General features: G+C 36.6%; 1 protein-coding gene across 1 annotated transcript; it reads right to left on the reverse strand.

Annotated features, from left to right (window-relative positions):
- Positions 1 to 18,760: 18,760 nt before the first annotated feature.
- LOC123266084 (putative glycine-rich cell wall structural protein 1) lies at positions 18,761 to 25,111 on the reverse strand. Its single transcript, XM_044730118.1, has 4 exons — positions 25,017 to 25,111; positions 21,071 to 21,189; positions 19,335 to 19,794; positions 18,761 to 18,798 (listed from the first exon to the last, which is right to left on the reverse strand). Exons 1-4 carry the CDS (start codon positions 25,084 to 25,086, stop codon positions 18,761 to 18,763), a joined length of 687 nt encoding a protein of 228 aa, XP_044586053.1. The 5' UTR covers positions 25,087 to 25,111.
- Positions 25,112 to 27,329: the final 2,218 nt, after the last annotated feature.

Below are 27,329 nucleotides of genomic sequence, written 5' to 3' on the forward strand. Positions count from 1 at the left end.
TGACTTCATTGCGTTCAGCTCGTGTATCTTCTGGCTCTTCCTGATGCAATTGCGCCATTCTGACACGTGCATCAGTATTTTGTTGCTGGATTTGTTCTTCTGTTCTTTCGGATCTGCTATTTCGCAAGTTTCGAGCTTTACTTGTACTGCGGCTCAAATCAGCCCCTTTGCGTTTTCTTGGCATTGCTCACTGTACAAAACATACATGAATAGAATTAATGAAATTATTTAATGATGAAAAATGTTAAAAGTATAATTAGGGCCAGGATTTTTCCCGCAGTTTTGAAATGATTAGTTTTAATTTATGAAATTATAACAAAAATATAAGTTTTATGGAAAAATTTTTCAAACAAAAGTAAAAAATTAAATTTTATGAAAACATTGTCTCTTATAATTTTTTCATACAACCAATATTTCCATTGACATTTCAAAATAAAGATTCATAATGATTGATTTTTTGGAAACTATGAAAATCTTAATTGTTCAATTCAGATGTGTTAATAAAATTAAATGAAACTTAAATTTTTATAAGATCAACAACATTTTCGATATAAAAAAAAGTATACTTACAACACAAAATCCGTTGTTATTGGAAGCTCGTGTCACGTGTTGAGTACTTTTGAGGTTATAAAATAACTTGATTAACTAATCGTGCAAAATACACTCAAAATTGATAATTTAATTATTATTGATAAAATAGGAATGATTAAAAGTTAATATGAGAGTTACACTGAGATAGCAAAATAATAATTGTCAACGTTACTACTACACTTGATGCATAAACAATAATGATGGCCGACAACTGTGTAGGGAGTGAGAAAGAAAGGAGACCGGCTTCGTTCTCATCCCTACTCCGTGCTGTTTACTGGGTCAGAAGTGACACCTGTAGACATCTGGCGGGGATAACTAATTAAATGACGATTGATCAGTTTTCGACCGGAGAGGAAAAATGATTAAATTACTAAAATGGCTATTAAAAAATAAGGGTTGATCGTAGAAGGGTGAAAATTGAGGATTGTATGTATTTTTGTATGTTGTATCATAAAAAAATAGAAATTAAAAATTTTGTCTAAAAAATAAAAAAAAAAATTTAGGGGTGGACTACCCCTAACATTTAGGGGGATAAAAAATAGATGTTGGCCGATTCTCATAGATATTGGATAAGCACAAAAAATTTCATCAAAATCGGTCAAGCCGTTTCGGAGGAGTATGGCAACGTAAACTGTGACACGAGAATTTTATATATTAGATTAAATAAATATTAGGGCACCTGTTGCAACGTGGCCAGTTGGCTTACATTAGGCAAACACCAATTTACCACCTGATGCAAATATCATCAGCAGATAACATGTAAAATCTGATTAGAAATTAAGGCCATTTTAGGAGGGTACCCCCCACTTTTTTTAAAAGTAAAATGGCGCTGCCTGGTGGCCAGTCCGGGTACTAAAAAAGTCCCTAGCACGTGAAAATATTCTAAATTAAATAAAAAATATAAATAATTATTGAATATAAAAAAAATGAATACTAATAATAATTAAAAAAATTGCTTTATATTTTGAAATAAAAAAAAATATATAACATTGACAGAATTATTTAAATCAACGATAAGCAGTTGTGGTGACCTTGAACTGTCAACGCCCTATTTATTTTTATGATATTATTAAAAAATAATGAAGCGATTGATAAAAAAAAAGACCAACGTAGCTCGAATTCTACAAAAATTAAAAATATATAAAAAATAACTTACAAATATTATCCCGACACAGGTGGATGTAGCTTGAAAAATAAAATTCATGTTTACATTTTGCATTTAGTAACTTTATGACAGCTGTAAGCAATATGCTCGTAATCGTTCGGCGCATGCCCGATGCATAACCGTCGTAGAGGGAAAAATTAAATTAAATAGATTGTTTTATTTTTTATATAAATTAAAATATCTCAGAAACTACGCGAAAGTAGTCGAGATATGCAGTAAATGAAACTTAGAGAATTTAATTACAAACAAAATGAGCTAAATTTGATATCTCTACGACCGATAGTTTACGAAATATTAATTTTTTAATAAAAAAAAAAAACGCGGTTCCGCTGAAGCGCTCATAAACAAATAGCTGTAACTCCGCTAAAAATCAATTGATTTACATTTTTTTTAATTATAGCTTTTTTTGTATTCTATAAGCAAAAAAATCAGCTACGGTCAAAAAAATTTTTTTGAATTTATTTGAATAATTTTTAGTTTTTTGAATTTCTGCATTAAAAAATAGTTAGAATTAGAAAAAAATTATTTTTTTTTCATATCAAAATTTTCCCCGCAGCAGATAATCGAGATGAAAAAAAAAATTTTGAAAAAATAATTTTTTTAGTGCGAAAATTTAGTTAACAAGTTTAAAAAAATATGAGCTCTACGGGGACTCGATGTCCGATCCCCGATCCGAGACAGTGCACGTGCGCGATTTCCCTCAAACCGTTGTCGGATAAAAATGGGGGAAATAATTATTATTTTTAGGCAAATAATAACAATAGTAAGCGGCCGCTCAGAAACTCGGAGTTATTTCTATTTTGTAACTTTTTGTTTTTTTCTAAGTCTTAATTAACTTTAAAAAAATCGATCCCATAATATAGGTATCAATCGATTCCAAATTTCATGAATCGTCCAGAAAACCTATCGACAGAAGATCGATTTTTTAAATGTTAACTAATTTTTTTTTTTATAATAAAATAAGTTAAACTTTTAAAAAATCAATTCGACAATGTAGGCATCAAATGATTCAGAATTTCATAAATCGTAAAGATATCCTATCGTGTGGAGAACGTTTTTTTTTTTAATTTTTCTATTTGTTTAAAAAAATAGTTAGTTAACAATTAAAATTTTGTTTTCACAGTGTAGGTATCAAACGATTTAGAATTTCATGAATCGTAAAGATATCCTATCGTGTGGATAAATTTTTTTTTTTTTTAATTTTACTATTTGTTTAAAAAAATAGTTACTTAATAATTAAAAATTTGTTTCCACAATGTAGGTATCAAACGTTTCAAAATTTCATGAATCGTAAAGATATCCTATGGTGTGGACAAACTTTTTTTTGAAATAATTTCTCTTTTTGTTTAAAAAAATAGTTAGTTAACAATTAAAAAATCGATTCCACAATATAGGTATCAATCGATTCGAAATTTCATGAATCGTAAAAATATCTTATCGTGTGAACTTTTTTTTTTTAATATTTCTATTTGTTTGAAAAAATAGTTAGTTAACAATTAAAAAATCGATTCGGCAATATCGGTATCAATTGATTCCAAATTTCCAAATGTGTTAATCAACTTTCAGAAATTTGATTTTTTTCATGAAGAGCTCAAAATCTTCGTATATAGGTGCAATTTTAGGCACCCAGGTATTAACGAAATTAGCGGGAAGTTGCAGAGATGGCCTTTAGGGTCAACCGTTTTCCTAATTTTTTTTTTAATTTTTCCATTTGTTAAAAAAAATTGTTAGTGAATAATTAAAAACTTGTTTCTACAATGTAGGTATCAAACGATTCAGAATTTCATGAATCGTGAAGATATCCTATGGTGAGGATAAACTTTTTTTAAGAAAATTTTTCTATTTTTCTATTTGTTTAAAAAAATAGTTAGTTAACAATTAAAAATTTTTTTCCACAATGTAGATATTAAACGATTAAAAATTTTATCAATTGTGAAGATATCCTATCTTATGGAGAACTTTTTTTTTTTTTAATTTTTTTATTTGTTTAAAAAAATTGTTAGTTAACAATTAAAAAATCTATTCGGCAATATAGGTATTAATTGATTTCAAATTTCGTAATGAGTTAACCAACTTTTAGAAATTTGACTTTTTATCGTTAGGTTTTCTAAACGTCATACAGGAAAAAATTAAATTAAATAGATTGTTTTATTTTATATGTAAATTTTACACCCAAGTCAATCTAAGTCCCGATATAATAATGTTAATATAAAATTTATGACTTTTCATGAAATATTCAACAAAAAAATTGTACAAATAAATTTGTACACCTTTTTATAAAAAAAAAAAATTAGAAAAACGGTAGACCCTGAAGGCCATCCGTGCAACTTTCCGCTAATTGCATACCTAGGTACTTAAAATTGCACTAATGATTTTTTTGAGCTCTCCGAGCTCAAAAATACAATTTATGTGTTATTTTGAGCTCTCTGAACTTAAAGAGACAGCTTTTCTATGCTTTTGAGCTCTTCGAGAGGTTATTATTTTTTTAGTTATTTACCAAAATTTTAGACCCTGAAGCCTTAGCTCCCTTAAATTATTTTTAACTTCCCTCTAAGAAAATTGAAAATTTTCAAAAATCGGGAAGTTATTGTTTTTACCCCGTTCTTTGAAAATCGAATTTTCATCAGATCTCGATGTTTTCAGGTCCTAGAAAGCTTCCCTGACTATTCCTGCGAAAAAAAATTTTTCAAGTGTCGTTTTTTTTATTACCTTTCAAACGGCTTGACTGATCAATTCTAAAAACTAATCAGCCCTTAACATCGAAAATCCACGTCAATCGCCACCAAGTTGGTCAAAATCGGCTGATTCGTTCGTGAGTTATCGTTGACGGAAGGAATCGAAAAAAAGTGTTTTTTTCGAATTACACCAAAATTTCCAGTCTGATCAATTTGCGTTTGAAAATATATTATAGAATTCAAAAAACTGCGTAGAATGCCGCCAACCCCGTGAAAATCGGTATATTTATTCAAAAATTATTGCGGTTTGAAAATTCAAAAAATAGTTTTTTATTAAACTTCTATTACACTTTTGAGCTCGGAGAGCTCAAAATTACACGAAAATTATATTTTTGAGCTCGAAGAGCTCAAAAACGTAATAATTGAAATTTTGAGCGCTTAATTACGAAAGTAGCGAGAAGTTGCAGAGATGGCCTTCAGGGTCAACCGTTTTTTTAACTTTTTTTTTATTTTTACTCGAATATTCTATAATTCACAATTTTTTGAGTCAATTTGATATTTCCAATCAAAAAAATTTTTTTGTATAACTTTTTTTTTATTTCATTTTTTATTTCCATACAATTTCAATGAGTGAGAAGGAGATAGATATTATTTTTTATTACATTCTTAGCCTATTGCGCATGACAACATTTAGAAGCGTAGCAGCTGAGCTGATAGAGAAATATTACTACCTATGTCTTATTTGCTCAGCTTACCGGCAAGGAATGTGACAGAACGATATTACCATCTCTGTCTTACTCATACAAACTCTATGGCAATTAAAAATTTTAATGTTACTTTTTTTGATACAAAACAATTTTTTAACTTCCCGCTAAGAAAACTAAAAATTTTCGAAAATCGAGTTTTCATCAGATCTCAACGTTTTGAGGCCCTAAGCAGCTTCCCTGACTATTCTCGCGATGGTATCTCTGTGTGTGTGTGTGTGTGTGTGTGTGTGTTTTTTTTTTTGTAAAGACATCAGTCTTGATAGGCTAGTTACCACCGCTGATGTTTTAGCACTTACGTGTTCAAACTGTTGTTTAAAGTTCAGTCGGGCATCCAGCGTCACCCCCAGATATCGGATAAATGGTTATGTATGTATGTATGTATGTATGTATGTATGTATGTATGTATGTATGTATGTATGGATGTATGTATGCATGTATGTATGCATGTATGTATGTATTCGTGTGTGTGTGTGTGTGTGTGTGTGTGTGTGTGTGTGTGCGTTTTTTTTTTTTGTAAAGAGGTACGAAAAAAGATCTTCAAAAGACACCGGTATTGTTAACTCTGCCGCCCATCTTCCGGCAGATATCGATAGTCGGTAGTGTGGAGATTTTTACCCACTAAAAAAAACATTCCTCTTCCCCTCTCCCCTAGATGGTACGGGGAGGACTGGATTGGAACCGCGTTAGCATTACTTCAATCCAGTCGTGCTGCGTCTCACGACGCCTACTCCTGGCTACTGGTCCCTTTCTGCGATTTTGTCTTTCAGGAGGTGCTGTGCATAAACTGCAACAGCTGACCAGTTTTCCTCTTGTTTGATCATATAGGTCACAAGGCTTGAGGGGGAGAGCCTGGTGCCTATGATCTCTTCAGTGTTTCTTCTGTAGTCCTTCCATCGAGCACACTCGAAGAATGTGTGTTCGGAGTCGTCGATTTTATCCGGGCAGTATTTGCACGTTGGTGTGCTGTGCAAACCCATCTTGAAAAGATAGGCATTGAACTGCCCATGTCCCGTCAATAGCTGGGTCAGGAATAAGTCCGTATCCCCGTGCTTCCGAGAGAGCCAGACGTTGATGTTTGGGATCAGGCGCGCCGTCCATCTGCCCGTCTCTCCCGATGTCCATCGGTCCTGCCACTCTTGCTGCGTTTCCGCCTTTATCCTCGTTCTTGCGTCCTTCATGTTATCATCACTGTCTTTAGCGTCATAGAGTTTTGCTCTTTCGAACGCTAATAGGTCGATGGGCGCGGCTCCTGCAATGACCAATACAGCCGCTTCGGAAACTGTGCGGTAGGCGCAGGCAACCCTGAGAGCGCCTCGCCGCTGTACTGCTGCGATCTTTCGCCGGTAGGTCTTCTGCTTTAATATGTCTGCCCATATCTCCACTCCATAAAGCAGTACCGAGTGGACTGCTTCTAGAAGAACTCTTCTCTTTTTTGTTCTTGGTCCCATGGTGTTGGTCATAATTCGTGCTAGGCTAGACACAGTCTTGCTGGCTTTCTTGCATGCACTGTCGAGGTGTTCACGGAAAGATAGTTTCTCGTCTATAATTACCCCTAGATACCGCAGGGCCCTTGTTGACGTCAGCGTTGTTCCTCCCATGTCCATAGCGAATGGTTTTGGAAACCATTTTTGACGGGTCAAAACGACCATCTCGGTTTTCTGTTTGGCGAGTTTCAGGTGATGCTTATCGAGCCAAGTCTCGACGGTGTCGATGGTTTCCCGAACTAGCAGTTCGGCCTCTTCCACGCTGTCCGCCACTATAGTGGCTGCAACGTCGTCTGCAAAGCCTGTTAGCTCTACTTGCTCTGGCAACGGGATTTCAAGAAGCTCGTCGTAGTCTGCGTTCCATAGATCAGGCCCCATTATTGAGCCTTGCGGCACGCCAGCCGTTATGGCGTATTCTTGTGGGCCTTCAGTAGTTTCCACTATTAGCTTTCTATCGTCAAGGTAGTTGTCGACTAGTGCCAGATTTTCTGGCTCCGCGTCAAACTTGTGCTCCAGAGCGTCTAAAATGTCTCCCCAATTTGCGCTGTTAAATGCGTTTTTGACATCTAGCGTGAGGAGAGTGCATGCCTTACGAGCTTTGAGGCTACCAGACCATGCTTGTGTTGCTGTCTTTATGACTTTCTTGATCGCTCCGACTGTCGAATGACCTTTCCGGAAGCCATGCTGGTTGGTGGCAAAACCTCCAGCACGGTCGATGTCGTCGCGAAGTCTCCCTTGTATGAGCTTCTCGAGCAGTTTTCCAGCAATGTCTAGCATACAGAGTGGTCTAAACGACGAAGGTGTTATGGGGGTTCCCTTACCTTTGTCTAAGAGAACCAATCTCTGCCGTTTCCAGACCGCGGAAAAGGTGCCAGTTGCCAAGCATGCGTTGTAGGTGTTCAGGAGTAAGTCTGGGTATTCCAGGGCTATAATCTTGATCACCGATGCCGGGATGCCATCAGGTCCAGGTGCCTTTCCTGTTTTGAGTGACTTGGCCACGTCTTGTAGTTCCTTAGTTGTGAAGGGCGTTACTTCGTTGTTTTTAGTGTAGTGTTTCTTCTCCCGCGGCGGGTGTTTGGGGAAAAGCTCCGCTACGATGCTATCCATTAAGGCTGGAGACTTCGGCGCCTCTGGTGAAGCCTTTCCAAGTCGTTTGGCGACAATTTGGTAGGCTTTACCCCAGATGTCATTGTCGAGATCGTTGCAGATCTCTTTCCACAACTTTGCTTTACTTGCTTTGATGGCTCGATTTAGCATCTTTTTGGCCTGCTTGTACCCTTTTGAATACAAGTCCTGGCTTGGGGAGCGTTTGGCGGCTCTCGTTGCGCGGCGACGTAGTTGATGGCACATTTTGCGAAGTTCCGCTATGTCTGTTGACCACCAGTACGCCGGCCTGCGAAAACTCCGGTTTTTCAACCGCGGCATAGAGGCGTCACATGCGGCGGAAATCTCCTTCATCGTATTTAGTACTGTCCTTTCTGTCTCGCTGCAAGTATCCGGAGTCGGGTTGTTCTGAAGGGTAGACCAGCTCCGTGCAAGTGAAGCTCGCAGTGCCTCTGGATCAAGCTTCCTGACATTCCACTTTCGCTTAGAAAGGTCGTGTTGTGATACCGGAGCAGATGCCAATCCAACGTTAAATGTCACGAACTGGTGATCACTGCCACTGTATTTTTCGGATACTGTCCAGTTTTCAATCATGTTGGCAGTCCTTGGAGTCGCCAACGAAATGTCGAGGATGAATTCTTGGTACCCCGGTCTTCTGAAAGTCGTGGTGCTCCCAGTATTTAGCACTATGAGGTCGAGTCTAGCCACGACGTCAGCGACCTCGTTGCCTCTGGTGTCGGAGAAATCAGCGCCCCATTCAGCCGATTTAGCATTGAAGTCACCAGCTACGATAACTTCGCCGTCGAACTTAGTGACCGCATCTTCTATATTTGCGAGTTTCTGTCGGAACACACTAATCCCTTCGTTAGGTGAGAGATAGACGCTCATGAAGTAGGTTGTGGGGGTTTGAATCCAGACAAAACCTGCTCCACCTCCGCTGTTGTTGACGGTAACGTTCTTTGTGTTCACAATCCAAATTGCTGCCGTGCCCGTTTCGTCTGCGAACCATGTTTTACCTTCGATGTTTAGATATTGCTCGCAGATAAAGCAGACGTCAATTTTATCTTCGAAAACACGCTGGCGCAGCAGGTTTTGCGCCAAGGCACACCTATTCAGGTTGCCTTGTAGTATGCGTGTCATTTCTGACCTTTCATGGCTTCTGCAAGTGCTTTGCGGAATGCCTTACACGCTCCAGTGCCAGAAATATGGCATAGACTATCCTGGGCATCTTTGTCCGAAGCACAAAGGAAGCATTTTAACTTCTCCGTGCAGTTTACGGCCTTGTGGTTCTCTCCGCCACATTTGTAGCAGCACCTGCTTCTGTCTGGTCCCGCACACTGACGTGTTTGGTGTCCATAACCAAGACATTTAAAACAACGTGTTACTTTTACTACTGGGCGTATACGACAGTTCACCAAACCGATCCGTATACGGGCCTTGTCAAGGGCCTTAATCGCATTGGGCTCGTCTAGTTCGCAGAAGGCTGCCCGATTACCTCGTGGTGTGGGTTTTGTCAAATTTACCCGTTTGACCTCCAGGTTGTCAGTGAATTCACGTTTGAGTGCTTCACGGACTTCGCTCTCGGTAGAGATTTCATCTAAGTCGAGGATCTCGATCGTTGTTGTTGGTGTTAGCGTCTTGACTGTGCCGATGTTTGCAGTGGCTGCCCTTACTGCATCGGTGAATGCCTTGCTGGTGTGTGTGTGTGTGTGTGTGTGTGTGTGTGTGTGTAAAAGTATGTGAACCGCTTATAACTTTTGAACGCCTCAACCAATTTCATCGCGGTTGGTATCATTCGAAAGGGCTTGACCAAACTTCGATTGTGAATACAATTTGGATCTATTCGGACCAGTCAATTTTGAGAAATCTCAAAATAACCACGAAAAAAAATTTTTTCTAATGTTGTTTTTTTGGAATAACTTTTAAATGGTTGTACTGATTAATTTAAAAAACTAATCAGCTTTAGACATCAAAAAACCACGTCGATCGCCTCCAACCTGGTCAAAATCAGTTTATTCGTTCGAGAGATATCGTGAACGAAAGAAAACCGAAAAAACTGTTTTTTCGGAATTGCTCCGAAATTCCTAGTTCGATCAATTCAAACTCAAAAATTCCTAATGAGGCTGAAAAAACTGTGTTAAATACCGCCAACCGCGTGACAATAGATTAATTCATTCTAAAGTTATTGTGGTTTGAAAATTCAAAAAATAGTGTTCTATGAAACTTACATCAGACTTTTGAGCTCGAAGAGCTCAAAAGCATAAAAGAGCCATCCCTTGGAGCTCTAAGAGCTTTAAATTAACTGATTCAACAAATAATTTTTAAAATAAAATAAAGGATGTTTATTAAAAATATACAAAAAAAAAATTTAATAATTGTGAAAATGAAAACTTGGGCCTGCACGGGAAAGAAAACGTTTATCATCATTATTATCATCATCATTCTCATTGTTATTTTTAAATTTCTTCAAATGACGATGCACGACTTTGTAGGCCTCATTCCTCATCTTCCGCTTCTGCCCTTCATTGCTCCCTCTTTTACATTGCATCTTATTTGTAAAATCTAATAATATAAGTAATGTAAAATTTTGGAAAATTCAAAAGTGCATGCCTCATAACGCTCATTCATTTTTTAACCAAAAAATAAATTTTGTTATTGATTTTTACAAGAAAAAGAAAAATAATTAAGTAATTTCAAATTTATGTAATGATTGAAAAAAAATTTTTTTTTTCAAAAATCAATAGCCAATCCTTGTAGAGAATTTATTCAAGTTTTAAAATTTAACCTTAAATTTTCTGTGCGATCATTGGTTGCTGAGATATTGGTAATCAAAGACAAAATGATCTTTTTCCATTCAAACACCGATATCTCAGCGAGAAATGCATGTATCGAGATTTTGAAAATACCAAATTGAAGCTGAATAAACAAGTTATCCGTTCCATGTAAGGTTAAGTCAAAAAAAATTTTTCTCCCCTCCGGGCGGAAAGCGTCAATTTTCCGCCCACTGCGCTAAATGAAAATGCCGCTCTCCGCCTCCGTCGAGGAAAAAAATACACTGATAGAAAAATAATCTTGATTCAAGAAACTTTTTTTCTTCAAAACTTGAACTCTTGAAACTAGATATAGATATATTTCTTTCAAGAATTTTTGTCTCTTGGTTCAAGATAGGCGATAACATTGATTCAAGATGTTACCAACTTGTGTTAAGAATGGCTTTTTTTTTGAGTCATTCATTAATTTACTTATTTCCAATAAATAATTTTTATTTGGTATAACAATTAAAGACTATTTAGTTTTTGAAATATACTTAGATGAATTATTTTAAGTTTTTTAAACGACAATGTTATTTTGATTGAAAAACTTAAATGTATCGATTGAACATAATATAGCTCTTAAGCCAAGAAAATCTAAATCAAGACAAGAAATTCTTAAAGCAAAATAATCATTTGTCTTCCAAAATAGATTCTTAGATCAACAAAATATCTCTTGAGTCAACATAAATTTTCTATCAGTGTAGTATACACACCACGGACAGTAAATAAGAAAGCCTCAGATCACATGTTTATTGACCTCGGACAAAAATTACATGTGATCTGAGACATTTCTTATTTTACTGCTCTAGATGTGTAATATACTATTTCCAAGTCCGTAAATGAAAAAAGAGAACCATAAAAATTTCGATAATTTTTTTTTCGGTGGTTTTCTTAAGATTAATCGACAAAAAATTTTAATAAAAAATTTTCAAGCTCAAATCCAAAAACTAGACACTTAGAGCTACAATTTGCCTTTGTTTATTTGCTGTAAGACCATTTTACTACAAGTTACAGCCTGTTGAAAATCCCCCAAAAATTTGGATTTTTTTCTTGCTCCCTTAATTTTTTTAAGAAGTATATATATATTGTAACGTACTGTTAAAAAAAAAAAAAAAAAAAAAAAAAAAAAAAAAATTTGTTTTGGAAAAATACTTAATAGAAAAAAAATAGCAGTGCGCATGCGCCACGGAGTGGATACCGGGGAGCGAGCACACACATCGGGGGGAAAAGAGACCGCCTTGAGTGTAAACAGAAGGAGCACGTATTTTGGTTTCTGTTTTTTTTATTAAAAAAAAAAAGTGAAGACTATAATTTGTAATAAATTGATTAGGAATAATTAAATTAAGTGTAGTCCAAGGACTCCAGTTTTTGTTGCTAGCACCAAGCTCTTTCTGAAGGGTGATAATAATTATTTTGATATATTCTGAAAATCGACATTGTATCAAGTAAGCGTTGAATTAATATTTGGTATTGGGTTAGAATTGCGTAGCTCCGGCTTTCAACTCCAGGCTTACTAGTTAAATTTTATATTGAACTATCGCTAATTAGGCTAGTTAATTAAAGGTTGCTAAATAAATTGATTATTTGTTTAAATAAAAGTACTAGGAAAATTACTATTTGTAAAGCTGACGGCGTCCTGCGTGACGTCATAGCCTTGAAATTCTTCTTTGATTATTCATAAATTGTTTCTTTTAATAAATTTGAAAAATGGGAAAATAATATTGAGACATTAATTGACACAACCTATAATCTGCATAATCTCCTGAATTCCCTTTGAGAGTAAATTGTCTTTAGCCGGTAATTGAAATTTTTTTTGCTTGGTTGATTATCTATTTTGTTAATTTTTAATAAAATTAACTGGCGCCTTCTGGGTAACAGTTACTGTTATTTGATGTTGTATAATTCTTTTGCTACATTCGAAGGCGCGCCAAGTTAGTAAGTTTGTACGTAATAATAATTTCAATTGGATTTTCACATCAAATAGAATCAATTTATTTAAACATTATTTAATATTACGTTACAATTTGGCGCCCGAAACGTGGGGCCCCCAGGAGAAATTTTAAAGCAGATTATAGGTGGTACAAAGAATGGTGGCTACGTAGTTGGAATACCTAAGAAATTATTGTAAACATTGTGCTTTTGCTTGATTTCAATTCTAATTCATATTGCTTTATGGCTTACTAATTTATTTTATTTTAAATTTTTTTCTGCTTTACACGCGAGTATTCTCATCGTATCCTTTCCCTCTAATTATCGTAAACAAGAGTAGGTCCAAAATGCGTTTGATCAACGTAGATAGTTGGGACGAGATAAAATTGCGTCTCGCACTGAGATTAGTGAGACTACCAGAAGAAGGCGATCGTCAGGAACTGATAGCACGAGTCAAGCGATTCTCAATATTAATATCAGGCCATATGGGGCACCTGTTGGAAGAGCCACTGGTAGACAACGGTCCAGATAACCTTGAAGAATGGGCTAGAGAACCTGGGTCATCAACCGTACAAAGCGAGGTGGACAGTGGGACAAACGACGGTGCGAGCGATGCAGAGACGTCCGAAAGAAGCAATGCTGAATCCACGAAGCGAACTATCATGCTTCCCAAGGAATGGCAAGGTGAGTGTATTCGTGTTACCTTGGAGAATAATGAATGTCTTTTTGTAGAATCTCCGGAGCGTCTGAGAAGGAGCCATAAGAGGGGAGGGGATCTACTAGGACTATATGCCTCTACATCAACACTTCTGGCTCCAAGGACCTCACCGAGGGTCCCACCAATGCCGGCACCTAGGCATAAGCAGGTGGAGGTACCCACAAAGAAATCCAGCATTTACAAAACTGAGGTTTTGTGCGATGTATCGACAGATGGGGAAGATTTGCCGCGAGATCCCCCTAGAAGACGGACGACTGAGCCGAGAAGAAGGTCAGCGCGGTTGTTAGCGAAACATGACGACAAGGCGGAACGTTCGGAGAACGAGGCGCCGAGAAAAGTTTTGTCTTCGCGATCAACACCGTTGCTACCGCCAGGCAGGAAAACGTCGTCGTCAGGAGTGAATTTGTCACAGAATTCGGGATCGCGTGCAAATCCAAGCATCGAACATGTTCACCGATGGGGAGTTTCTTTCTCTGGAAAGAGCGAGGAGAATTTAGAAGACTTTCTGGCTGAGTTTGAGGAAAAATGTGAGGCCAGAGGGCTCAATGATAATGAAACGCTGCAGTTGGTGCCTGAAGTATTAAAAGGCACTGCCCTGAAATGGTTCAGGCAGAATAAAAAGCAATGGAGCTCCCTGAGAGAGTTCAAAGCTCATCTCCAAATGTGGTTCAATCCAGAAACAAATTCTACTAGACTCGAACAAATTATTTGGACCAGAAATCAGCGACTGGAAGAGTCTGGCATGGAATATGTCATTGAAATGCAGAGTCTGTTCACAAGATTGTCAAAAAGCATTTCAGAACGTCAGCAGTTGGATCGAGTCTACGATGGCTTACGGGCTCGATATTCACTAGCGTTCGACAGGGAAGACTTTATAACTTATTCAGACCTGATTCGTATAATAGTTAAATATGAATCTCGTTGGAAGAAAGAAGCCAAGGAGTCTTCAAGAGCGGATAAAAAGTCGCCTAAGAAATCTAGTGGCACCAAAGCTGAAGATGAGCAAGTCTGCACGGTTGATGAGAAGTCAGCTGTCACTAAAGGGCCCAAGTATGCGTCCAAAGAGGGCACATCGAGTTCGAACCAGCCAGGAACATCTTCGGGGAAGCCGAAGAGCTTTAACCAGCAGCGGAGATCAAGAAGATCGTCTCCAATGCGCAATTACAGGCTAATTGGCCAACCCACAGCTCCAGCAGGAACAAATACCACCACGAGTGCATCAGACGCTAAACCCAAAGAACAATTAGATTGTTTCCGGTGTGGGAAAATTGGACACTTGTATCGGGAGTGTCAAGAGCCATTGACACTCGTGTGTTATCGATGTGGACGTCCTGGTGTGACAGTCAGAACCTGTCCAACCTGTAACCCAATAGAGCAGGGAAATGGCCAGGGGAGCAGCGCTCAAGGGGAGGCAGCGGGCTCCGAGGCTGTGACAACTCCCAGGACACAGTAAGTGATGAAAATGGTGGGATTCCTATATCATGTGGAATTACTACTGCTCAGGGTAGTATTTCTCAGGAATCCGAAGACACCTGTGACTCAGAGAGTCACAATAAATCTGAGCGTGATTTGTTTAATTTAGAAAATGCCCCGGTGGAGCGTGAAATCATTGTAGAAAACCCCATGTTGTCACCAAAATTATCTGAGACGACAATAAAGATCGGAGCCGTTTATGCTGTATTGGAGAAAAATACGCAAATTAATTTCAAGAGAATGATAGCTAAATTGTGGATTGGCAATACAGAACTTGACGCATTAATTGATTCTGGAGCGACAAGGTCCTATGTGTCTCGGCGAGGAAAACAAGCCATTTTGGAGGCTTGTATTCCGATTGAGGAAGCTGAAAATATGGCAGTAGGAGTTGCTAATGGTGAACGTGAGAAGATTTTGGGAATTGCTCACGTACCAGCCACTATGGATGGAGTAACCCGTACTCTCGCAATTAGGATTTGCGAGAGGTTAGACGCAGAGTGTATCTTGGGCATGGATTTCATCTATACGTTTGGTTTTACCATTTCGGCAGAATCAAGACAATGGTGGGTGCTTGGAGGACAACGTCACCCACTATCAACGTCAGATATTGAATCTGAAACCTGTTGCGGCTTAGCCGAGCTCTCCGATTTGGAAAAAGAGAGTGTCAAACAGTTCGTTGCGGATTCACTGGACCAAATGCTAAACGACTTTGGACTGACCAACCTTACGGAACATGTGATCGATGTTCAAGATCACGAGCCAATACGACAGAGGCCGTATCCAGCTTCTCCTAGGATAAATCAAGCTATTCAGGAACAAGTCCGAGAAATGGAACGGGATGGAGTGATAGAAAGGTCATCCAGCCCATGGTCAGTGCCTATAGTGATGCATCCGAAACCAGATGGTTCTTATAGATTTTGTTTGGACTTCAGGGCAGTAAATGAAGTCACAAAAAAGGATGCGTATCCCATTCCGAGGATGGATAAGATACTTGATGGCTTGAGAGGTGCAAGATATATCTCAAATATAGATTTGAGTCACGCGTATCATCAGATACCATTGCACCCGTCCAGCAAGGAAAAGACAGCGTTCCGAGTACCTGGAATGGGTCTATATCAATTTAAGAGAATGCCTTATGGTTTAACCAACGCGCCCGCGACATTTCAACGGCTCGTCGATTCCTTGTTTGGCCCGGAATGGGAACCATATGTGTATGCCTATTTGGACGATATTATTATTTCAACTCCAACACTAGAAACGCACCTGGAATTGGTCAGGAAGGTCCTAAACCGCCTGAAGGAGGCTGGTCTGGTGATCAATAAAGAAAAAAGTCATTTCTGCCGGGAGTCGATTAAATATCTGGGGTTTGTAGTGGATCGTGAGGGGACTCGCGTTGATCCGGACAAGATTACTCCATTAAAAAATTATCCGACACCGAAGAATAGAGCTGAGGTCAGAAGCTTTCTAGGATCTGTCAGCTGGTACCGGAAATTTATTAAAAATTGTGCCACTATAGCGGCACCATTGCAAAAATTGGTCAGCCCCAACAACAAATGGGAATGGAATGAAGAGCAACAGACAGCGTTTGAAAGACTCAAGCAAGAAATTATCACAGCACCAGTCTTAGTGTATCCAGACTTTACAAAGCCGTTCAAGTTATATACTGACGCCAGTGATGTGGGCCTGGGTGCAGTATTGCACCAGGAAATTAATGGCAAGGAATATTTAATTGCTTGCGCGAGTCGTAATTTACAGCCGGCTGAGAGGAAATATTCTACGACAGAAAAAGAGTGCCTAGCGGTTATTTGGGCCCTTCAGAAGTACCGAGCATATCTGGAGGGATATAATTTCACGGTGGTCACTGACGACAGTAGTTTGCGATGGCTGCAAAATTTAAAAGATCCAGTAGGAAGACTCGCTCGCTGGGCGATGAAGTTGTTAACCTTCCCGTGTAAAATAGTGCACAGACGCGGTACCGAAAATCAAGTACCGGACGCCTTATCAAGAATACCCGGAACACGCCAGGAAAACCCCGAAGAAATCAATTTGTTACAAGATGATGATCCCGACGAGGAGGTTGATGAGGAGGAATTCAGCTGGTATCAGCGGCAGATTGACCGGGTGATAGCTCATCCCGAGAGATTTCCAGACTACGACTTCTTCAATGAGCAATTATATGTGTTGCGACCTGATCGGCTAAAAGAATTAGCAGTTCGGGACTTGGAGGCATGGAAATTAGTTGTGCCTCCCGAACACAGACTTCGAGTGCTCCAGGAGGAGCACGATAATCCCCGAGCTGGTCATTATGGAGCAGAAAAGACGTATCGTCGATTAGCCGTGTGGTATTATTGGCCTGCTATGCTCCGGGATGTGAAGCAATACGTGGCTGACTGCATCACTTGTCAACGAGTCAAGCCAGAACAAGCGGTTCCCGTGGGATTAATGGGTCAGCGGGACTATGATGGACCTTGGAAAGTGGTGGCAGCCGACATAATGGGGCCACTGCCCCGTACTAATAAGGGAAATCGTTACCTCTTAGTGATACAGGATCTATTCACGAGGTATGTTGAAGTAGCGGCATTAAAACATGCCACTGGAGATGCTATTCGGGATATCTTCGAAAAAGAAGTCATATATCGACATGGGTGTCCGGAGGTCTTACTGGTGGACAATGGGTCTGAATTTACCAACAGGAATATCAATGAGATGGGGGAAGAATTCGGCATTATAATCACACATGTCCCACCATATCACCCACAAGCAAACCCAGTGGAGAGAATCAACAGAGTCCTCAAGACAATGATGAGATCATATCTAGATGACGTCCATGATGAATGGGACAAACACCTGGAAGAATTTATTTTTGCCTATAATACAGCAGCTCATTCATCAATGGGACACGTGAGCCCGGCGTTTATGAATTTTGGCCGAGAATTAAAACCCGGGGGGATTTTAAAAGAAGAAGTCGGAGAAGCTCCAGATCGATATGTGCAAGATCATCAGCAATGGATCGAAAGAACCCAGCGGTTACAAGACTTCCGAGATTTAATATCTCAATATATACAGGGTGCCTCCAATAGGCAGGCTTATTATTACAATTTGAGGAGGAGAGAGAGCAACTATTTAGTAGGAGATGTAGTGTGGAAGAAGAATTATATTTTATCTGATGCAGTTCGACATGTGGCTGCAAAACTTGCACCGAAATTTGCCGGTCCATTTACAGTGGTGACAGTAGTGTCACCAACAATTGTCGAGTTGGAAAATATGGATGGTGTAAACATTGGTAGGCAGCACGTCTCAAAATTGAAGCCCTACCGTGGCCCAAATCCTGGAGATGGTCATTAGCTTGCTAGATGAATATTGCTAAATCTTTGCGTTACTTTGACTGCTTCTATAAAATCTCTCTTCGGACTAATTAATTTTATGGATTATTTCGCAGGAGATGAACGGTCACTGGTTTGATCAAATCAGGAAAGATAATTAGTGACACTCTTGTTTACGAGCCCCCAGTCTCGCTAATATTGAATATTTCAGGGTCATGGGTTCGAGCGGTGAAGCAGGTAAAACAAAGGCACAATGGATGTAAGTACCAAATATTAAATAAAATTTTTTTTGCGAACTCGCGGGAGCTCGTGTCCAGGGAAGGGGCATTGTAACGTACTGTTAAAAAAAAAAAAAAAAAAAAAAAAAAAAAAAAAAATTTGTTTTGGAAAAATACTTAATAGAAAAAAAATAGCAGTGCGCATGCGCCACGGAGTGGATACCGGGGAGCGAGCACACACATCGGGGGGAAAAGAGACCGCCTTGAGTGTAAACAGAAGGAGCACGTATTTTGGTTTCTGTTTTTTTTATTAAAAAAAAAAAGTGAAGACTATAATTTGTAATAAATTGATTAGGAATAATTAAATTAAGTGTAGTCCAAGGACTCCAGTTTTTGTTGCTAGCACCAAGCTCTTTCTGAAGGGTGATAATAATTATTTTGATATATTCTGAAAATCGACATTGTATCAAGTAAGCGTTGAATTAATATTTGGTATTGGGTTAGAATTGCGTAGCTCCGGCTTTCAACTCCAGGCTTACTAGTTAAATTTTATATTGAACTATCGCTAATTAGGCTAGTTAATTAAAGGTTGCTAAATAAATTGATTATTTGTTTAAATAAAAGTACTAGGAAAATTACTATTTGTAAAGCTGACGGCGTCCTGCGTGACGTCATAGCCTTGAAATTCTTCTTTGATTATTCATAAATTGTTTCTTTTAATAAATTTGAAAAATGGGAAAATAATATTGAGACATTAATTGACACAACCTATAATCTGCATAATCTCCTGAATTCCCTTTGAGAGTAAATTGTCTTTAGCCGGTAATTGAAATTTTTTTTGCTTGGTTGATTATCTATTTTGTTAATTTTTAATAAAATTAACTGGCGCCTTCTGGGTAACAGTTACTGTTATTTGATGTTGTATAATTCTTTTGCTACATTCGAAGGCGTGCCAAGTTGGTAAGTTTGTACGTAATAATAATTTCAATTGGATTTTCACATCAAATAGAATCAATTTATTTAAACATTATTTAATATTACGTTACAATATATATACATATATATAATGCTTACCCTTTTCCATATCGTCTTGCCGCTGATCACCTCCACCTCTTCCTCCACGGCCACCTTCTCCTCCATAGCCACCTCCTCCTCCTCTTCCACGTCCACCTTCTCCTCCATAGCCACCTCCTCCTCCTCCTCTACGGCCGCCTCCTGCTCCATGGTCATATTCAACTTCAACGCCACCTTCTTGTTCACGACCACCTTCTCCTTCACCCTCTCTTCCACGTCCATTTTCTCTTTCATGGCCACTTTCTCCTTCACGGCCACCTCCTTTTCCCCCACGGTCACCTCCACCTCCTCTTCCTCCACGGCCACCTCCTCTTCCACGACCACCTCCTCTTCCACAGCCATCTCCTCTTCCACGGTCACTTCCTCCTCCTCGCCCACCTCTTTCACCACCTTCTTCTCTTTCTCCTGGTCCAACTCTTCTGCCATCGCTTCCCTCATCTACTTCTTCATCATCGTCATTCTAAAAAAAAAAAAAAATTAACAAATTATACTGCACAATTCTTTACAAGGCTTGTGCAAGACTGCTCTTAAGTTCGATAGTTGTTAGCGTCGTGTTCTATCTAGGGAGCTTGTAGCAGATAATTATTACAGGTAGAAATTGCCGATGTTGTGCAAGTCTACCACAAAAATTTGACTCGGTCTTATCACAACAAATTACATATCTGTGTCTATTCCTTTTTAAGCCATGTGCAAACATTTGCTGCATGCAAGATTCTTCAGTACAACTATGGAAAAGTCATGTACAATTCTTGAGTCCATTTCTAGATGGAGACGCTAGTAACTATTCGTTTTGCACAAGCTCCCCTGATAGCCACGCTTTGATTTAAAGTAGTTGGATTTCAGCAGTTACAGTTAACTTGACATCAAGCTTGCCGTAAATTATTACAGTACAACAGTTGTAAACAAATTGACTAAAATCTACAGCCCGAATTTGAATACAAGTTAACACCGAACTTTTGGTTAAATTGTACTCCAACTTGAATAAAATACTTGTACTGCAAGTCTTGACGTCAAATTGCAGTGTAACTTGTAGACAACTCAAATAAAAACGTTTGGTTTGCAACTTTTTTCATCAAATTGGCTACAAATTTCGGCAGTAGATTGAATAAAAGTTTGAGTTAAGGTGGCTATCAGGGTCTCGCTCAAGAATTTTATTTGATTTTATGTTTCTTGGGAAGGAACTTACTGACGAATGTTTAAGGTAGTACGGTTATGAAAACAATATTTTAAGAAATCCTCGAAACTTTGAATATATAAGTCATTAAATACATAATACATATGCTGTTAAAATTTGAAAACGATTTACCGTACCTAACTTGAGATAATTGCAATTGAAAATGACATTTTTGTACATGTAACATAGGAGAAGCGTGGGAAACTGACAGTATTTTTAATTTTTTCCATCGAAGGAATTTCACCACTTTATCGAAAACCTAGTAGATTGAAGAATATGATATTTCGAACAATTATAAAAAAAATAAAAATTATTTACCGTGTAATTTTCGAGATTAATTAAAATAAATTTCACTTTTAGAGAATCATTTTTAGGAGAAGGAGTACGAAAAACAGCCGCTGGTCACTGAAACCGTAGTGTGTGTGTATATGTATAGAGAATATAGTAGTCGACGAGTACAGTAACGTTATAAAAACTTAACCTACAACCTTACTTCTATCGATACGTATAACATGGATGGTGAGCCAAAATTTTTTATCTGGACTATCGCGGAGGTACTAACCTTAACCAACAGCTTCTTCTGCAACATCTCAATGGCGTTCTTTTGCCTGTTGTAGGCGTCATGGTTCTGTTGAAGAGTCTTCATTATTTTCTCTACGTCAGAGGACAGCTTTTGAATAGCTGAATTAATAGAAAAAATTATAAATAAATATAAAATAAATTTCAAAAAAAATTATGAAAAGTGAAATCTACCTATCCATATCGGGTGTCGCCGAATGGCTTTTTTTAATGTTATGAGCCGACGATTAATTAATTTTTTATTTTTTTTTAATTCTCCAAACTACCAAAGAAATTATCAAAAGTGTGTTTTTTTTTTCAACTATTTTTTTTTTCGATCTCATCGTAAAATCTTGTTGCAAGGACCAAAAAAAAAAAAATCCCTTAAGTTTGGGCCCTTAATATTAATATTAAGTCCTCGACCCAGGCGTGTAAAGATTTCCCATTAAAAAAACATGGAAACTCTGATTTTTTATCTGTAAATTTCTGTATTTCAGTGGCATTTTCTAGCATCGCTTCAACCATGGACTGGTTTTCTTCAGAATTAAATGCGCTACAAAAGTGTCCATTGCGGTCAAGCCGTAACTGAAACCGGCGAGGTAGTACAGGCCTCTAAACTTGATTTTTCCATGAAATTCGCGTTTCCTTGCATTTATCTCCCGAATGACAAGAGCTATACAAAAAATGTGAATGAAAAATTTGTAAAAAATTCAATTTCCTACAAAAAAAGTCTTTAGCACCAAGTCGCTAAAATCACTAGTTTTTAAGATATTTAATGATATTTTTAAAAGATATTTCTTATAATTTGACGCAATTTTCGATAAAAATTTGAAATTACAAAAAATTTATTATTAGATATCTCTGAAAATATTGATTTTAGCAATTTTGTGCCTAAGACTTTTTTGTAGGAAATTAAATTTTCTACAAGTTTGTCATTGACATTTTTTGTATAGCTCTTGTCATTCGGAAGATAAATGCAAGGAAACGCGAATTTCATGGAAAAATCAAGTTTAGAGGCCTGTACTACCTCGCCGGTTTCAGTTATGGCTTGACCGCAATGGATACTTTTGTAGCGCATTTAATTTTGAAGAAAACCAGTCCATGGATGAAACGATGCTAGAAAATGGCACTGAAATACAGAAATTTACAGATAAAAAATCAGAGTTTCCATATTTTTTTAATGGGAAATCTTTACACGCCTGGGTCGAGGACTTAATAATAATATTAAGGGCCTAAACTTTCAGGGAATTTTTTTTGGGTACTTGCAACTAAATTTCACGATGAGACCGAAAAAAAAAATAGTTGAAATAAAAAGCACCCTAATATATATATATATATATATATATATATATATATATATATATATATATATATATATATATATATATATATATATATATATATATATATATATATATTGTGACATGAGAAAATTTTCCATAAATTTGAAATTGCTCGGTTAGAGATTATTAGGTTGGCTAAGCTGAGGAATTGCTGAGATTCGACGCGCCTGTGTCGCCCCAAGCGGCCTCCCGATCAGAATGACAAGCTCGAGGTAAGAATAATTCATGAAAACGCGCCGAATTTGAAAAGAGTACAGGAATGCGTGGGAACTATTGTTGAATGCATGAGTGAGTGAGACTAGACTATAGCGATCAGACGACCCGCGAATTTCTACGAGCCATCGACGATCAACGTGACATCTGGCCGCGAGGATAGAACGACGAGAAAATTTGAACGGACCAATGACGACGGAGAGCGACCAACAACAAGTATGCGAGGCGCCATCTGAACACGAGGCTGATCACTAATCGAAGTATCGACCAATCATCGATCGCAACGGAATACTGGACGCATCCCGGAATACAACGGCCGGCTAGAAGAAGCTGTGAGCTGATTGGATGCGAGTTTTTGGAACGAACCGAAAAAAAAAAGAGCATGGGTTGCCGAGGAGGCAGCCATATTAGCAATGAATTCTGATCTGGACGCCGTGACTGTGGCATCGTGCCGTTCTATTTTGATTATTTTTGCTGTTGAGTTTTTTTATAAATTTGTCGCTGACGTGAGTACGATTGTGTACATTATTGTGAAATATTTCGCTGAATTGTTTTGGACACTACGACCCCGGACACGCCATCGCCGAGATATCGACGCTCTTCCGTCAGTTTTGCCGCCAACTTCGTCTACTTGGTCAGCATCGCCCGAGACGTCTACGGTAGCTGCAGGGTAAGTCTGGTCGCTGTCTTTATTAGCCCCAGGGTGTCATCACCGCGAATTTCGTCGTGTTAAAATAATTTGTTTATAATTCGAGTTGCACGGAATTAAAGAAATTCCGTGCGGTATTTTTGAAGCTTAGTGACGACACTCTGCGGCACGGTACCGTTGAGTCACGTGTTTGTGTGTGTGGAATTTTTGGTCGGGATTATAAGTACTGTTTACCTACCTCGAGCTTCAAATACCCGACAAAGCGGCTTAGTAAAGTGCTTTGTAAAATAAGTTGACGAATTCGAATACTTCGCATAATTTGTTTTTTTTTCTTGTCATTGTTGAACCATTTGACGATTTGAATTATTTTGGATAATTTTGAGATCTTTATTAGGTTTTTGCGATTGAAATTATTGGTTGAATTTTGCGATTGAAATTATTATATTTTTTTTAATAAAAAAAAAAAGAGAAGACTTCGTAGATAAATTTTGCTGTTGCGATTTTTGATAAAGATTTGCGATTGAGATTTTGTTATTAAATTTGGCAATTGAAATTTTTGATAAAATTTTGCGATTGAAATTTTTAATAAAATTTTGCGATTGGAATAATTATTTCCTTTTAAAAATTTTTTGAATAAATTTGGCGAGTTGAATTAATTATTTGTTTTGAAATTTTGAATAAATGTTGCGAATTGAATTAATTATTTGTTTTGACAATTTGAATAAATTTTGCGAATTGAATTAATTATTTGTTTTGACAATTTGAATAAATTTTGCGAGATGAAGTAATTATTTGTTTTGAAATTTTGAATAAATTTTATGAATTGAATTAATTATTTGTTTTGAAATTTTGAATAAATTTTGCGAATTGAATTAAGTATTTGTTTTGACAATTCGAATAAATTCTGCGAATTGAATTAATTATTTGTTTTGAAATTTTGAATAAATTTTGCGAGTTGAATTATTTATTCGTTTCGAAATTTGTTGAAGCATTTTGGCGAACCGACATTTTATTTATTTTGTTTGAAAGAAAGGGCTTTGTAATTTTTATTTTGGTTACTCGAATTTCTTTCTAGAATTTGGTTTATTTTGAAATGTCGAATCATTGCGTTAGCACTAGTCTTGCGTTAGAATTATTTTTGCGTTAAATAATTTTGTTATTAATGCGACATTGCCGACAGTATATATTTGTTGTTGAATAAACCGTTGTTGGATTAGAATTGCACGCCTCAATTATTTTTTTTAATTGTTGTTGCTCTGATTAACCGATCCTATCGTCCCATTTCGATTTCTTTGTTCGTCGATTGCCGTGATTCGATTTTTGAATCTCTTCAACACCGACCCGCCGCCCACGAAGATCCACCGCCAGATCGACCCGTGGAACATTGAGTTCCTGGCACCCAACCAAATATACGAACCAGGTAAGCCAATTTTTTTGGGTGACCTGATCCGGCCCTGTCGACGCCAGTGCCGGAAAAGGCATCACAATATATATATATAGCAGCATATATATATATATATATATATATAGATATATAGATACATACATACATACATACATATATACATACATACTTAAATACATTTGTAAACTTGTGAGCCAATGCGATTTTTCTACATTACTCGATGTAATGACAAAATTTTTAAATTACGACATGAAACCGGCTACAACAGATAGATTTCTAAAGAAATCTACCTAAAAAACGTTATTTCTGGAGTTATTGCATCAAAAAATTTCTTTCTTACCCGTTACATCTGGATTGCCTAGATTGAAATTTGAAAGAGTTTCCGTCAGCTCAATCTCTTCTTTAGACATATTAATGTTTTATAGTTTATGCTGAAAAAAATTAGTTTGCACTGTTAAATTTTAAGTTTTAAATTACATTAATAACCCAAGCGTCACAAAAAAAAATGTGGACTTTTTGGTAGATTTTACTCAACAAGAAGTTAAAAAATTAATAATCGTCAAATTAAATTCAACAAAACATTAACAAAAACAATTTATGCCGCTTGGGTAGTATTTATCTTCATTGCTTGAAAATATTCAATATAACGTACATAATCTTTAGTAAAAAAATGAATATTTGTCTTACCTCTTTTGACAGCTAATGTATTAATTTTGATATTCATTTATTTTTTTTAAAATATAGTAATCACAGTGCCAACAAGAACTCAATACTTCTTTTCATATGTTTGCAAGCTTGTTTTGCTGCATTACCATTGGAAGTTAAAAGTCTATCGCCAATGAACACATTATCCTCAAGCATTTTATAATTGGCTATATATTTATATATATTTGTTTGTACTCACAGCGCCATAAGTCTAAAGAGGCTAAGATGTCACTGCTGCTACTATTTAAGTATTAATCTGCTAGATGGCAGGTGTGGTATCTTCTTATTTGTTACCAAGGGAAATACCCATAGAACAAAAAGTACTGATCATGCCTGCTATCATACAGATAAATATTTTATAATTATAACTAATTATTTATTTTATATAATATTCTATAAATTATTTATTTTGTATTTTACTTACAGGTTTTATCTTGCTACTCATGATCCCAACTCCACTAACTTGAATATTTGTCATTTTTTATTTATTACAAAAACTTATGAAAATTAATTTTTATTATCGCAGTTACTTTGTACATGTCTTTTAAATAAATATAAAAACAATGTAATCATATTAAGTGACTTTTCAACGGGCAATTATTATTTATTTTTATTATTTTCATTTTTATCGCTTGTCATAGTACTGAATTTTTGATTTACGTTGTATTAAAATTTAAATTTGCATCTCATTTGTTTTTATGTCATTTGACATATTGACAAATTGAGCTTTTTAAGTGATAAAAATTAAAAAATTACTGTGATTAATTTATATTTACATAAATAATAATGCCTTTATTAAAAAAAAATAAGTCTTTTGGTAAAAACCATGAGCCGTATCAAAAAAGAAGTTTAAAGAACCGTATGAAGAAGTATGTTTTATTAAATTATTGTATTATTACTATTACTACGCTATTTCTATTTTTTAATAACTGTCAAAAATCAAAATATGGTAAAAAAAAATTGAATAGTTAGAAAAAAAATATTTCATCTTTGATATTTGTTAAATAATTAATCTCTTAGGTTGATAAATATAGAAAATGTTGATATACATTTAAAAAAAAAATCACTCTTTTTCCACTTGTATCTAGAATAAATTTTGATTGGAAAAACTTATTGACTTTCGAAAAAGTTCATATAAAAGCCCATCAAGAAGCTTTAATTTGCACATATTACTATAATCATAGGCTTATAATTACTAAATCTATATGGGTCATACCATGTTAAATCGACCAATAGTTGAAATCGACCGCTTTCGATTTGGTTAAATTTTGGTCAGAAGTTTTCTTTTATCATATTACGAAGTTCTGCCAAAAAAAAAAAATTTTTTTCAATAGATATGCAAAATCAAAATTTCGCGATTTTCCCAGTTTTTCAATTTTGTTTTTGGAATATCTCGAACGCTATTATAGACACAGGAATGAGCTTTCGTTGTACTGATCTTAAAAGATCCTGAAATTTTTGAAAAGGGTTTTTTTTTTCAAAATGATGAATTTTTTAATTTCAAAAAATAATTTTTTTTTGTTTTTTGCTACTTCTAAATGAGAAAAAGTTATACAGATATATAATATTGTAATTTTGAGCATTTAAAAATTAAATGCACAACGTGAAAATATTAAATAATAAATTAATTACAACTTTTTTTTATTTTTGGACAAGTTTGGTCAAGCCCTTTCGAATGGCCTCAACCGCGATGAAATCGGTCGAGCCGTTTAAGAGTTATGAGAGGTTTACATACGGCCCCACACACACACACACACACACACACACACACACACACACACACACACACACACACACACACACACAGACATTCAGACATCATCGCGGAAACATTGGGGGAAGCTTTCTAGGATCCCAAAACGTCAACATCCGTTGAAAAGTAGATTTTCAAAAAACGGGGTGAAACCAATAACTACTCAACTTTTGAAAATTTTCAATTTTCTTAGCG

The sequence above is a fragment of the Cotesia glomerata genome, linkage group LG5 (genome assembly GCF_020080835.1).
Source record: "Cotesia glomerata isolate CgM1 linkage group LG5, MPM_Cglom_v2.3, whole genome shotgun sequence".
NCBI lineage: Eukaryota > Metazoa > Arthropoda > Insecta > Hymenoptera > Braconidae > Cotesia > Cotesia glomerata.

Bases quoted from the DNA above. Each gene is read 5' to 3' on its own strand.
- LOC123266084 (XM_044730118.1), bottom strand. From the start codon at position 25,086: ATGTCTAAAGAAGAGATTGAGCTGACGGAAACTCTTTCAAATTTCAAT. The intron at 21,190-25,016 runs GTAAGAAAGAAA...CTATTAATTCAG, and splicing joins AGGCAATCCAGATGTAACGG to CTATTCAAAAGCTGTCCTCT. The intron at 19,795-21,070 runs GTTAGTACCTCC...TTTTTTTTTTAG, and splicing joins AGAAGAAGCTGTTGGTTAAG to AATGACGATGATGAAGAAGT.